Source organism: Leptodactylus fuscus, chromosome 6 (genome assembly GCF_031893055.1).
Source record: "Leptodactylus fuscus isolate aLepFus1 chromosome 6, aLepFus1.hap2, whole genome shotgun sequence".
Classification (NCBI taxonomy): domain Eukaryota; kingdom Metazoa; phylum Chordata; class Amphibia; order Anura; family Leptodactylidae; genus Leptodactylus; species Leptodactylus fuscus.
Genome location: NC_134270.1, coordinates 129092987 through 129108828, shown reverse-complemented (window position 1 = coordinate 129108828; position 15842 = coordinate 129092987). Strand labels below are relative to the sequence as shown.

At 41.6% G+C, this 15842-nt stretch overlaps 1 protein-coding gene across 11 annotated transcripts in view; it reads left to right on the top strand.

Moving 5' to 3' along the window:
- Window positions 1-15842, top strand: part of SRCIN1 (SRC kinase signaling inhibitor 1) — a 304218-nt gene that overhangs the window by 204803 nt on the left and 83573 nt on the right. For all 11 annotated transcript variants that reach the window (XM_075278228.1, XM_075278229.1, XM_075278227.1 and 8 more), the window contains 2 exons: window positions 1822-1938; window positions 6317-6340. In XM_075278228.1, coding sequence (XP_075134329.1) covers window positions 1822-1938; window positions 6317-6340 — 141 coding nt within the window. The remainder of the gene's footprint in view (window positions 1-1821; window positions 1939-6316; window positions 6341-15842) is intronic.

Here is a 15842-nt window from a genome sequence, read left to right as displayed (position 1 = left end):
CAGTGCTAACCACTGAGCCACCGTGTGGCCCCCCCCCCCTTACATATTTCCGTCAACAAAATAGTAAAAAAGCTATAGGCGTCAGAATACGGCAACCCCTAGGAAAGTCGTTCATTTTCAAAATGTGACGTTTTACTAGTAAAATTGGTAAAACGTAACAAAAGCTATGTGACTATGTCATAGTAATGAGTCGCCGGAAAAAGTTACTGCAGTTAATGCAGAGTGAAAAAGAAAATGCAAAAAATGATAATAGAATTGTGGGTTATTTCACATGGACCCCCCAAAAAACACTTAAAAGCTAAAGAAAACATATGTACCCCGAAAAGAAATGCCAAATGAAAGTAAAACTTATGTAAAAAATGAGCCCTCACTTAGCTATGTTGACAGAAAAATAAAAAAAATTCTGAATTTTGGAAGACGGCAAAGGAAAGTATGCTAAAAGTCTGTACAAACTACCCTACATAAGGGATTTGGGTACCTGTCACATGTAAATGTAGTCCAGTTTCCCAATTGGACTTCCATGGTCTGGGATGGCTCACAGACACCACATTTCACGGATTTATCTCCACTTATATCGCTGCCTATACGTTTAACCATGTAGTTTCTGACAGCCACTGTAACGCAGTCATCTCCTGTCTTGGAGGAAGCATTACATCCCTTCTACTATCCTCAATTAATCAGCATCGATTGCACGTATGTGTAAGACGCCTTCTGTGCTGCCATAGTGAGGTGTTATGCATCCAGCGGTGCCTTGTTACGCCATCTTACTGCGCGGTCTGGAGATATCAAACACTGTTCTTGATTGATTTTGAACCATTTCAGCATTAACTCTCGCTACACTGGACTGTATGCAGCTTAACCCCTTATATATGTATGTGTATGTAATCGTATGCCTTCTTGTTTACATGCAGTATCATAAATTTGGTTTAATTATACAATTTGATATAATATAGTATATGAGTCGTGACGGAGTTATACACTGTCTTTTACAGCTACACATTTAGCTGATCCACCAAAGCAGTTAAAGGGATTATCCAGTTTTTAGTGTTGATGGCCTATCCTTAGGATAGCTAGGTCATCAGTAATAGATCTGCAGGAGGTCCTAGGTGTGGTCTCCACATATCTAATATTGATGACCTAGCTTAAGGGTAGGCCATCAATAGTGAAAACTGGATAACTTCTTAAGGAAAATTCACTGGTTATCCCTATATTAATGGTCTATACCCATATACCCAATTGCACAAGCTTCCCAACTTTTTTCTTTTCATGCAGCTTGATCACCAGTTTCTTCCTACATTACAGAAAAAGGATGGATCCAAGAAAAAAACTTATTTTAAATCGTTTTTTTCTTTTTAATTTTCTCTTCAAGTTGCCGTTTTCAGCTTGAACTGTAGAATTTGATGGGCTCATGTAACAACTGTGTTACTGTATAGAGCAGATGCCATAATGTCTCATTACATTGCTTATGGTCTGTTGAAAATGGCTCTTGTTCAGGATAAGGACATAAAATGTGGCCCCATAATTGTGCACAGAGGAAAATATGTCAATATTTGATTGTTATTTTATGAGGGGGGGGGGGGGGGGGGGTTTGGATGTTTTTTAGCCTTCTTTGGCGTAGTCTGGGGCTACTTGGAGATTTTTTTTAGTATAACTTAACAGTCTTTAAGTCCTATAGATCTGCATGCATTTTACCATGACTGTCCTTTATATACTGTGATGTATATGCTGTACACATGGGCCTCTGGGAGAATTCTCTACCTTGTACTCTTGATGAAAAATTGCACTTTTTGACACATTTCCCCTCTTTCCCCTTTTCTCTAGTTGCTTCAAGGCTCTTCATCTATCCTGCTTGCAGGGACTTCATGCAACCCTGATGCTCTGATGTATAGAGAGACACAGGAGAATGCAGTGCCTGTGTGCCTAGATAACCCATCATCGGTAAGATGACTGCCTCTTCCTCTTTCCGGGAAGGTCAGGCTGTTTTTGCATACTGTGGGGAGCGCTGGGGCCTAGTTGGAGGATTTCTTGTTGTAAAGCGCGCACACACCTTTATGGGTAGTCATTTGGTGTAAAGGGTTTGCCTAAACTGACGGGTACACCCTAGTGCATCACTTGGGTTCAGTATTATGAAGCGATGTGCATCATCCATGCATCCTAAGCACCATTTAATTTCACGCCAATTTAGCTAACCCGGTGTTCTATATCCTGGGTGTATTCCTGCGGCTGTCAGGTGCAGCTGGGACTGAACGAACAAGCAGATAATATACTCTGTAAGCAGCTTTTCATGTAATTATTTCAGACAAAAACAATTGTACCTAAAACACAAATGAACTAAAGTACCTAGATTTGTATGTAGCCTACAAAATACTAAGCAAACACTATAGTAACACATCAGATCAATGTACTCATGTGCGCTGGTCAGTGGGCACACAACATTAGTCTAAGCACAATTCCGCAGTGAACCTTTCTCCCAGTGTCCTAACTGCAGAACATTTGGAGTATCAGTCTCCTTCCCATCTGAAGACCATTTAGATACCTGCAGATGTCCTCTTTTGCCTGTTTCCTACTTTTATGATGGTCATAAACATAGTCATTTTAATTCCAATGGCTGACAACAATACATGCCCGTGCCTCAATAGAAGGGAAGTGCACAACAGTCTCCAAAGGAATACATTCATGTTGGTCCTGGAGAAATTGCTGATTTCAAGTGTCACCTTGAAGACCTCCTGGCTGAACTTTCCAGTAGGTGTGGGGCCAGCTTTAAAGGGGCTCTATCACTGGGAAAAGTCATTTTTGACTAATCACATCTTTGCATAGCCTTTAGAAAGGCTATTCCACACCTACCTTTAGTATGTAAATTGCCTCAGTGGTTTCTGAATAAGTCCGTTTTTATTCATATGCTAATGAGCTTCCAGCCAGCTCAGGAAGTTCCCAGCAGCCTCCTCTCTCCTATTATCTCCTATGTGTGTTGGGCAAACAGGAAGCTGAGTCATCATCATCAGCAGCAGCAGCCTCCCATAGGAAACAACAGGAGAGGAGTGCACGATGCATCGTGCACCAGTCTAATTAGCATATGAATAAAAACGGACTTATTCAGAAACCACTGAGGCAATCTACATACTAAAGGTAGGTGTGGAATAGACTTTCTAAAGGCTGTGCAAGGATGTGATTATCTAAAAATGACTTTTCCTAGTGATAGAGCCCATTTAAAAATCTGGTCCAGAATACCTCCCAAACCATTAATTGTGCCATGTTGGGCCATTGAAGGCTAGTTCACACGGGAACAAAGAGGCGGATTTTGACAGCGGATTTCGCCTCAAAATCCGCCTCCATACAATGGTGGTCTATGTAGAGGGCTAGCGTTTTTTTTTTTACTCTAGCGTTTTTTTTCTGCTAGGCGAAAAAAGAAGCGACATGACCTTTCTTCTGGCGGAAAAGCAATAGAAGTGAATGGGAAGCGAAAAACGTGCGTGTTTTTTCAGCACTTTTTTTTTTTTTTTGCAAAATAACGCGTTGTGGCTTTTTGCAAAAAAACGCGCGGGAAAAAAACGTTTTTTGAGACCTATTCTTTTTACGGGAGGGGAAAACTGCCTGGTGTTTTTGGTTTTACAAAAAACCGCTCCACAAAAAGCGCGGCATGGTTAATTTAGGCATTCCTAATTAGAAAGCGTTTTTTCCGGGACCAAAATAAGCCACACGTAATTTACGCGTGAACTAGCCCTAATAGGAGCATAAGCATACCTTTGTGACCATAAACCAATGCAGATATGTTAAGATACTCATCACTTTTGCGGATATGCAAATCAGCCTCAGCACTGGGGCGGGTTTTGAGTTACCTACAGATACCTGTATTTGCCCAGTGAGCTCTGTTTCACAGGCAATATGATGTCATATTCAGTAGTCACTTGGCTTGTTGGCAGTTCGGACTCAATCTAATGAATGAGGCTGAGCTGCAATACTAAGCCTGTGCTTGGTAAGTAGTGAAAACACCCATTGCTTGTTATCAAGCCTCAGAAATACCCTTTAGGTTAAAGAGGACCTTTCATGTCCTCAGACACATGCGGTTTTATATACCACTAGAAAGTTGACCATACACTGTCGGCTTTCCTGTTATGTGCCTTGGGGGAAGAGCTATTGGTGCAAATACCGATAGCTCTTCACTATCAGAAGGGCGTTCCTGACAGTCTAGCCCCTCCTAACAGTACTGTCCATACCGCTATACTGTTAGAGGGGAGTTCCTTACCGCCCATCCATGATGCTGAGCGGTGAGGAACGCTTCCCCCCTTCCTGACAGTACTCGTCCATAAACACATGTGCCTGAGGACATGAAAAGCCTCACATAGCAAAATGCAGCTTAAAAAAATCCCAGTGAAAACACCGTGTTTTTTCCACAATTTTTTTTAATTCTATTTTTGTAGTTTTTCTCTTGAGTTTTTTCTTCCCCATGAAATATATAAGAAAATGGCACGCCACTCTGCAGCTAATATTTACATGCTTCATTTTTTAAAAGCACAGCTTTTCCACAGCTTTTTCTTCCCACAGTATGTGGAAGAGATTTAATGTGATCTCATTCACTTTACTGGTACTCTAAAATGCTGCGTTATTCCACTGTGCTTCCGCAGCAGACAGAAATACTGCATTTTCGTAACATGGAACCTTAGTCTTACAGTGTTGGCCAAAAGTATCGGCACCCCTGCAATTCTGTAAGATAATGCTCAGTTTCTTCCAGAAAATGATTGCAATCACAAATTCCAAGCCCATGGCACTGTGGCTAACCTCCCTAGATGTGGACGGAAAAGAAAAATTGACGAGAGATTTCAACGCAAGATTGTGCGGATGGTGGATAGAGAACCTCGACTAACATCCAAACAAGTTCAAGCTGCCCTGCAGTCCGAGGGTACAACAGTGTCACCCCGTACTATCCGTCGGCGTCTGAATGAGAAGGGACTGTATGGTAGGAGACCCAGGAAGACCCCACTTCTTACCCAGAGACATAAAAAAGCCAGGCTGGAGTTTGCCAAAACTTACCTGAGAAAGCCAAAAACGTTTTGGAAGAATGTTCTCTGGTCAGATGAGACAAAAGTAGAGCTTTATGGGAAAAGGCATCAACATAGAGTTTACAGGAAAAAAAAAGAGGCCTTCAAAGAACAGGACATGGTCCCTACAGTCAAACATGGTGGAGGTTCCCTGATGTTTTGGGGTTGCTTTGCTGCCTCTGGCACTGGACTGCTTGACCGTGTGCATGGCATTATGAAGTCTGAAGACTACCAACACATTGTGCAGCATAATGTAGGGCCCAGTGTGAGAAAGCTGGGTCTCCCTCAGAGGTCATGGGTCTTCCAGCAGGACAATGACCCAAAACACACTTCAAAAAGCACTAGAAAATGGTTTGAGAGAAAGCACCGGAGACTTGTAAAGTGGCCAGCAATGAGTCCAGACCTGAATCCCATAGAACACCTGTGGAGAGATCTCTTGATGGCAGTTTGGAGAAGGCCCCCTTCACATCTCAGGGACCTGGAGCAGTTTGCCAAAGAAGAATGGTCTAAAATTCCAGCAGAGCATTGTAAGAAACTCATTGATGGTGACCGGAAGCGGTTGTGCGCAGTTATTGTGTCTAAAGGTTGTGCTACCAAGTATTAGGCTGAGGGTGCCAATACTTTTGTCCGGCCCATTTTTGGAGTTTTGTGTAAAATGATCAATGATTAGACTTTTTTTTCATTCTCTTTTCTGTTTTTTCATTGCAAGCAAAATAAATGAAGATATTAATACCAAAGAGTTAGTGCTTGTAATCATTTTCTGGAAGAACATGAGTATTATCTGACAGAATTGCAGGGGTGCCAATACTTTTGGCCAACACTGTACAGTGGAAAATTATCTATATATCTTATATCCATCGATATCCACCTTTTCATTCATTCTGTATTCCAAACTCACCACTGCGATCCTATTACATATACTGTATGTAATGATGTATGAGAAGATCATATATGATATTTAATGCCATAAAAAATGATGATCAAATTATGACCAAATATGATCAATTTGGTACAATTTACATCATTTTTTGTGGACTCGTAAACTAATCCCCTTACTGTGTCCTGTGTCTACAAATTCTGGAAGAGTATACAGTGAGAACTATATATTACATGTAGCATGTGAATTTTGTCACATATAGAATGCTGGTCCAGATCAATGGCAGTAACAAATGGTTCCACAAATCTTCCCCTGTACTACTGATAACTAAAACATAGCTGCTTTATAATAATAAAAAAGTTAACAAAAAATAACAATGTTTTTTTTTTTGCTTTTTTTATAGCAACCAAACTACTGGAGCTTTAAGGTCAGTATGTACCACCCTTTACACCCCGCGTGTTGTATGTAATGCAGTGGCATAACTAAAGTCTTGTGGGCCCCCGGTACAATCTTTTGCCTGGGGCCCCCTACTTCATCCCTACTTAGAATTTTTGATAGTTGTGGGTGCTAAGGAGTTTAATCCACCTTAGTGTGGTTAGGGTAATCTGTGGGTCTCCTTGGTTTATGGTCCAGATGGAAGCTGCAATCTCAATACTGATGACAGTGCTGATGGGCCCCCTAAGGCTCCTGGGCCCCGGTACGACTGCACCCCCTTAAATTACACCCTTGATTTAGTATTCTGTTTGGGAGTTGACATGTTCCTGATATATAGCTGACTTTTATGATCCTGATCTGCCCCCTTGCAGTGTTTAAGGCGACCTGCTATACTACTTTTCTACATTCAAGGATTAAGACACCTGTGCATTGTATTACAGTGGAGTTAAAAAGAAGCATTTACGACACTTTGTTACCATTACTTTCACTATTTTCCTGTTAGTTCAAAATTAACTTAAAGGGATCCTAGCATTAAAATCAAATTTTTTGTCCCTAACATATCGGAATAGCCTTAAGAAAGGCTATTCGTCTCCTACCTTCAGATGTCTTCTCTGCCCCGCCGTTTGGTTAAAATGCCATTTTTCGCCGGTCTGCAAATGAGTTCTCTGGGCCCCAGCGCTCAAACAGCACTGGGGGTGTCGCCACTGCTGTGAGAGAATTCTCCAGCATCGCCTCCATCTTCTTCAGGAACTGGTTTTCTTCGCGTCTTCTTCCGGGGGTTGGCTTCAAACTTCTAGACCTAGGGCAAAGCTGACTGTGCATGCCCGTTGGTCACAAGAAAATGGCCGCTTACACAGTATTGTAATTGGCCATTTTCTTGTGGCCGGCAGGCATGCGCAGTCGGCTGCCCGAGGCCTAGACATTTGAAGCGAGAGCCGGAAGACGCGAAGAAAACCTGTTCCTGAAGAAGATGGAGGCGGCGCTGGAGATTTCTCTCGCAGCATTGGGGACATACTGGCGAAAAACGGGATTTTAACCGAACAGCGGGGTGGAGAAGACATCTAAAGGTAGGAGAAGAATAGGCTATTCCTACGTGTTGGGGACAAAAAATTTGATTTTAATGATAGGATACCTTTTAGATTTCCCATCCGAGGAGAAACCCTCCCCCCCCCCCAATGTGGTATTCTATAAACTGCAGTCTTTCATCTTAGGTATGCATGTCCAGAGTTTTTATCAGCATATATGTCAAATCTAAAATACATGTGACCAACGTGAGGTCACAATACAATATATGTTGGCAGTAACTTATGCACAGTTTGTTTTTTTTGTTTTTTAATGACTATACCTTTCTAAATACTACAGAGGACAGAAAATGAAGTTTTTCCTTCTATACAATTGCTGTTGCTCCACAGATCTTATATATTTGAAAAGGATTATCTTCTACTATCTGAATATCCATGATGTGACCTAAAAATGTGTATAATTAATGTTCCTGTGTCTCGATATTAAGGTTACATGGTCGTTATGGCGCCCCCTGGTGTTCTTTTCATTTTCTGTTAGAATGACCATTTAATGTGTCCAGTGTCTATAAAGGAAAAGAATCTAATAGTGCACTGATTCTTATGAGCTGGACTACACAATAGCAGGAATCAGTCTACCGGCCATGTATGAGTGTATCTTTTTTTTTTTTTTTTTATAAATGTACTTGGTGAGCCCCACAAAGAGCTCACAATGTACATTTTTTCCCCTATCAGTATGTCTTTTTGGAATATGGGATGGAAATCCATGCAAACATGGGGAGAACATACAAACTCCTTGCAGATGGTTTTTTTGCCCTTGGCGGGATTTGAACACCAGGACCTCAGTGCTAACCACTGAGCCACCGTGTGGCCCCATGTATGAGAGTATTTGAGCTACCTAGCATGTATGACTACCAGCACTGGACAAATTAGAGGGACGTTCTGAGAGGAATTGAAAAGACCTCCAGGGGGTGTAAAGAAAAGCATGTAATAGCTATATACAGTGGCAGCCAAAAAAAAAAGCACCACCAGTGGATTTTGACAAATGTATGTGATGCGTATAAATTGAGTCCCTGCAGATGATATATATACCTCCTACTATAAAATCGACTGAAAAATGTCACGTGACATGTACAAAATTGCCAAATACTCGTCATCCAGGGCAGAAGAGGATAGAAATGGAAAAAAGACAAAATCATTTTCACTACAATCATTACATTTTGCGAAATGGTGCGTTTTTTTTTAGCCGCCACTGTAGATATACGCAGAACTTTTTTTGTAAATCTTTGCAGTTGAGAATATATTATGCATGTAAATTCACAAAAAAAGGGATTATTTCTGTAGTTCTGGCTTATTACTAGGGTACGTCATTGTATGATGGGGATTCAACTTCACTTTGTGAATGACTTATCTATGATGCCGCTCCCTGTTTCAGGGGCTATAGGAATAACATTTGATTTTGTGGCTAGATGCAAAGGGGAGTTTCATGTATTATGTCTACTGACTAATAAATGTAGGTCTGTGGGTTCAATACTCGTGTACTATAGAATATATTGTGATTGGAACACAAAGTGTTTTGAGTGACTGCATGAAACCCAAAGTATTGGCTAGAATTCACTATTTTTTTTTCAGGCTCTAAGAGCTGGAGATCTACATAAATTGTTAGTATAGGAGTTGTAATGTGAAGGCCATTCAGTACCTTGGAAGGTTTTGCGGCTGCTACTTTGTAAGGCTCTCATGGAGATGTCTGGAGTGTTTTTTGTACATGGTACTATTTTGTAGGGCTGGGCGATTATGATCAGAATCACGAATAATTGGGCATACAATTAATGGCGATTATTTAGGGAATGTCCCTTTTAACGCACTCTCATTTTACAGTATGTTTATGTGTTGGATAAGCCTTGCAAGGTTCGTTTCGCAATGTTTGCTCAATGGTTTTGTTTGGACCAAACATGCAATCCGAAACTGCGATTATACTCTAGGGCGTACAGACCCCAGAGTATAATGATCAGACTCACAGGGAAGGTGAGAAAACATAAAAACATTGTTACTCATCTCTCCTGCGCTCTGGCAGGACTTTCTGCTGTCTTTGGACCATCTGACTGATGACAGGGACCGCTGAGGACTGTGATTTTCTATGTTTGATCTCCTTCCCTGGGCCTGAAGATACCCAGAGTATACCGTAATAATAGCAGTTCCAATTCAGACGTGTTCCATCCAAATGAAACTGCCGGTAGAACCTTGTAAATATTGTAATAACTGACATGAACAAAATTCCTGGTTGATGTTCGGTTTCAGTTACTATTAGCTCTACTATTTTCCCACAAAAACGGTTTTGGATGTGTCCATACTAAATCCTATCACCTATTCACAGGAGAGCTCATGAGTATCTGAGCGAGAACGAGTCCCATGTCTTGCATTTGGAGGAATTATGGTTGCTCGTGTACATGACCGATTTTTTCAAAGTCTTCGGGCCTGACAAAGATGGCTGAGTGCAGAGCTGTCAATTCCATATAGATTCAGTCCCATAGAAATTAAAAAGGGGGAGTAGTGCTCATGTGTGACCGTAGCTGTATTCAATCAGGGGGTCCCAGAGGTGGGACTTTCAGCGATCAGACTCTTATTATGACTCCGGTGGGACATCTGCTTTCACAGTGGTGATTTGGGTTTATCATAGTAAGGGTCCGTTCACGCGGAGTAAAGTGGCGTTGATTCTGGCGCGATAACTCACGTAAGAATCAGCACTGAAAACAAGACTCCCATTACTTTCAATGGGTTCCGTTTTCCATGCCGAATACATTGAAATCAATGGATAAAAAAGCCTCCCATTGTATATTTTATATGACAGAGGGATTTTAGGGGACCCCGCGAAGTCCAGCGCCTTTTAATAACTGCTCTGCACCCCTATAATTACTATCCTCCTACTTTTTTTTTCTTTAATAACTCTTTCTAAAATCACTTTTTAGAAATTTCTTTTCCATTCTGTATTAATATCTTTTGTCTGTTTAATGCTGTCAAAGACGCCTAGACAATTTACTGTGATCCTTTGATCCTAGAACATGACAAAAGAACGGGGAACGTTGGATATTTTTTGTAGGCATTACAAAGCTGAGCAGATACCTTGAAAAGCTAGATATCTCTTGGAATGAAATTCGTCCTCTGCAGGACAAATACAATTCAGCACCGTATTATGGAGAGAGGCCTTAGTGTCGGTTTCCTATGAGCCAATCCGTATTATAGGAGACCTCTGTAACCTGGCAGGTAGATGGAGCACTTGTTTGTGTACACCCAGCTGATCAGTAAGACAACTGCGTCCTCCTGAAGTCTTGATGGTTGCTAAGAAGTCAGTAAAGGTCAGGAGATGTTTGCCTGAGGAGGCGTGTGGGGGAGAGTTGGAGTCCTGGTCTGTTGGGAACTGTCGGTAACTTGGTTACTGCAGGCGTAAGCAAGTGTCTAACTCAACGTCTGCAAACATTGGAATAAAGAAAGAGCAGAGTCCCTGGTGGTTTTATAAGAAAGTAGTTTGTGATGACACATTATCAGGATGTGTCATTGATCTCCTGTACTGCCCACCAGAGTGCCGCTGTTCTCTCATGTGGCATGAGAGGCTGTGGTCCCGCAGGGCAGAGAAGCTGGGCTGTAGTATAGCAACCTCAGCATTGCTTATGGCTATGCCACTGCAGGGAGGTAAACCTGTATTATAAACGTATTCCACATTGCTGCACAGGTATTGTCTATATACTCATCGGCCCCTTTCTGCAGTGGAGGTGACATTATTTCCATATCACAGGCATGCACACTTGGGCCACTTTATAGGAAGCCAATTAACCCATCAATATCTTATGGCAGTTTTGGAGACAATACTAGAACCCTGGAGGAAACCCATGCGGGCTTAGCTGTAGCTAGACTTTCCGTTGCCTGAGGCAAAAGTTTTTAGTTTTCTGCCTTAGCCCTGTATCTGAATCTGCCCATACAGTTTGTATGCTTGTTTGTTAAACAACTATTCCTAACAAACTTCCTATTCATATACACGTCAACTTGCCCGAGCATGCATATGTATTCCATGGGGAGAGAAGAGTAAGCCGCGTCTGGACTCCTCTGGCGGCAGCTGATCTCCCTGGGAAACAAAGGATAGGGCATGATAAAATTCAGCATTCCTGATCCATCCTTACCCTGACATATGCTAAATGATCCTTGGCTAACCATATCATACGCATTACACTAGGTTCACACTACTGCCGGGTGTCTGTTCTTCTGGTCGGTCGGAGGATCAGAAGAATTGAGAAACAGACTGCTAAGATAGGGAACACCAACAGAAGCCATGGGACCCTATTGACAGGGTCTGCCGGATGTTTGATATTTTTATCTGAAATTGCTGGACGAAAAAGTTGGGCTTCTAGACTCTCTGAAAAGAGACTACGATGCAGATGTGAACCCAACCTTAGATGGGTTAGCGTCCCATTGTAATTACCACATTACGTCACACTACACTTTTGTAGATTTGGTGACATCTTCGAAATCTTATGCAAATAAAGCAATTGAAGCAATGGGGCAAGGCCTTCAACCCTGGGAGCACTGCTCTTGTTGCTCAGTTAGGATGAATGATGTCATAGCAGTGGGGGGATCAACTCTCACTGCCCGGGATGGTGCAGGCAGAAGATGATAGGGTCTGAATGGCAAGATCCGTGCACCACAGTGTTGAAGGCCCGCCCCCAGTGCACCAACTGCCTAATTTGCATGAGACTCAAAAGTTGTTTTCCTTTTGGAACAGCTGATCTGTGAAGGGTATGGGCATCAGACCCTGACAGATCACATACTGATGGCTTATCCTGTAGATAGGTCATCAGTATGAAAAATCCTTTTGGGGCCAGTCAACCCCTTTAAGCTTGAAATGGCTGTATGTAAGTTGTATTAGATGTCTCTTGAATCAGTTTTGCAAAAATATACATATATGCATTCATGTAGACTGACCAGATATTCTTGTGGCCCTTTATGATAGTCTCATATTACATTTTTTGGAAATATTCGCAATTCTTATCTGATCATAACCTTTTGCCTGATTATTTTGTGTCCTCTGGCACATCCATGGTCTCAGTCTACATCTGGACCCTTCTGTGATCTTCTTGCCCTAAGACAGTCTCTTATCCTGCCTGCTGTCAATCCCATGGAGTCATGACTGTGAGGAAGCAAGCAGTCTCTAATCTATCAGGCAGTCTCTCTTGTCTGCAGTGCCAATGACCTTATAATGCTCAATGTACTGTCACTAATCTCCGTCAGAACAATTTCATTAGGCTGACTCTGTGGGGCTGAGTTCTCATTCTTCACTCAGCTGAGTCTGTACAGTCTGACAGATCCGCTATTCATCTTGGGGTTCTTTCAGTCATTTTAGCATCTCCCGTCTCTCACTTCCTGCATTTCTACCTATATTCTCGTTTACAGCAGAGGAATAAAACCCATAGAAGAGTATCTATAGTCTATTACTTTACAGTCATGGTCCTTTTCAGGGATTAAAGAGCCCCCTATACAGTGTAACAAGATCATCGCTTTATCCTATTTTCCTGTCGCCTGCTTCTCTGCTGCTAGTCTAAGCACCATGTAATTCTTTGCTTTAACCTTGCTATCTGTTTTTTTCTGTTAATCAACTAATTGCTTTTCCTTGCAGATCCTTAGCAAGGTCTATGGCTGACGGCACAATACACCCGATATTCCTTATTCTTTGTAAATGGTGGGATATCTTTGTATATCCACAGGAATACATTGCAATGAGTCTACCACCTTCTCAATGCACATTCAGCTGTCACTACCGTGGTACAGAGCACATTACAGTGATGTAAAACATACCTATGTTATATCACTTTTGTGGATGTAGAGTTAAACAACTTGTGCAGTTGGTGCACTGGGGGCGGGACTTCAGCTCCCTTGACGACTGCCCTGGTCACTCAGACCCCTACCATCTTCTGTCCACACCACTTCATGCATTTTCCTAAATGCCCCCTATCATGAATAAAAGTGCATAGGTACCATTAACTACGGACACTCTGAAACTAACAGCGCGGGTTCACGTCTGCGCTGGGTATCCAGTTTAGCCAATCCGTCTGGTTTCCAAAGGTGACCACCCATGTGCATCTTCTGCCTGTCCGTGGGGAAACCGTTTTTTTTCCCTGCATGTCCGACTTTGTGTCCAGCTAAAAAAAAACGTGAATGGGTGACCGGCGGGATTCCATCTCCTGTCCAGTTTCACAGGGCAGAAGGCAGAAACCGTGAGGATTGGCTAAACCGGAGACCAGGCGCAGAGGTGAACCCGCCCTTAGAGGTGGGCTCTTAAACAGTAGAGGTTCAGTTCACACTGAGTTTTTTGGAGAGGATTTTGACACTTAATCCAGCCAAAAAAAGCGCCTCCCAATAGAGTTCAATGGGAGCCATCTTTTTGGTCAGGATTTTGAGGCGGATATGGCCTCAAAATCCTGACCAAAATACTCCGTGTGAACCTACCCTCACACTATCCAGTACTAGCCAGGGCGAGCGATGATTATAGGAAACACTTTGATCATTGCTCATTTGCATCAGTCTATCAGGAACAATCGCACTTCCAGCACCTTGTGGCAGCTAAATCAGGTGATTTGTAAAGAGTCAGTTTTCGGACCCCCATAGATTACATACTGAGCAGTATCCTGTGGAGAGGTCATCAGTGTGAAAAATCCTTTTGCAGCTGGACAACCCCTTTAAAGGGGATGGCTTAAAAACAAACCCCTACAGCAGTCTGATTTTTATAGCCTGCAACACGGATTGTTTGCCTGAAATCAGTCTTACTAGTAGCGGTGCCTGGTATTGAAGGGTGTGTGTCACCAGAAGTCCTATTGTTTTTGTAAACTTTTGTAATAAACATGTTTTTTATGAATTGTTGGTGATGCTTATTTAATTTTCCATGTCATATGTATACTTAAAACAAAAATTCTATTCTAAAATTCTGCATTTTTCACACTGGTGACTAAGCCTTACAATATTCTGGCACTTCCTATCCTGTACATTGTTCTGTTCACTTTTTAGCAGCCGACACATTATTAACAGGAGGCTTACAATGAAAGATAACACCTCTATTATAAGATCTTCCATTTACAATAGATGATGGTCACGGCTACTCTCTTTCACTGCAAAGTGATCTCTGCACAGGTCACAGAACATGTCTTTTCCATATCCATCAATGAACATCGCCAGACTATGCCTGGCTATGAACAGCACTTCAAGGAAAATGGCTTCCATCTTAATCATGTGCCAGAAATAGAATTTTAAAAAATCTAAAATCAGAAAATAAAAAAAACAGAATAGAAAAAAGCAATGCATCTCACTATCTGGTTATAATTCATACGATATTTAGCCCTTATATTCCCATATCATGCTCTGTCCTTTTCACTTGGATAAGACTGTGTAGCAGTGAGCTACAATATTGGCCACAGAAACTACAAAAAAGTGGAACTTTGCTTAATAAACAAGAGTCACCCCAACAATCGGATTTTTCTGGCTCCTGGATAGCCCATCCGTAATTTCGCCCTAGTAACCCCCTTTAGTTGCAGTACCAGACACAACCTACTGACAGGCGTGGCAGTGTTTTTGAAAGAAAGCAGATATGTTTTTCTACTCCTGGACAATGTTTTGGAGTTTTATAAGGACAGCAATGGGTCAAGACATTCAGTAGATTATAGAGATTTACAGTGCCTTGATATGAAGTATACATTATCAACAGCGTTTGTCTGAAATAAAGTCTTATTGTTAATGGCTGTAATTCATTAACCCTATACTGTTACATCACCATATGAATTATCCCAGTACTGTGACATCACTGTATTCATTATTCCTGTACTGTGACGTCACTCTTCTTATTGTTTCTATACTATTACATCATCGTTCGAATTATCGCTCTATTGTGACATCACTGTCCTTATCATTCCTATACTATGACACCACTTTATTCATTATTCCTGTACTGTGACATCACTGTCCTTATTATCCTTGTACTGTGACATCACTGTATTCAGTATCCCTGTACTGTGACATCACTGTATTCATTATTGCTGTACTGTGACATCACTGTATTTATTATCCCTGTACTGTGACATCACTGTATTCAGTATCCCTGTACTGTGACATCACTGTATTCATTATTGCTGTACTGTGACATCACTGTATTTATTATCCCTGTACTGTGACATCACTGTATTCAGTATTCCTGTACTGTGACATCTGTTCTTATTGTTTCTATACTATGACATCATCGTATGAATTATCACACTACTGTGACATCACTGTGCTTATTATTCCTATACTATGACATCACTGTGTGAATTATTCCTGTACTGTGACATCACTGGCCCAGATTTACTAATAGTTAGACACTGCAAACTTATGCTAGGTTCACACTATATACACCAAAATAACTGCATACTTTTCAAGTTCAGAACTTGTAAGTGTAAGTTTTGC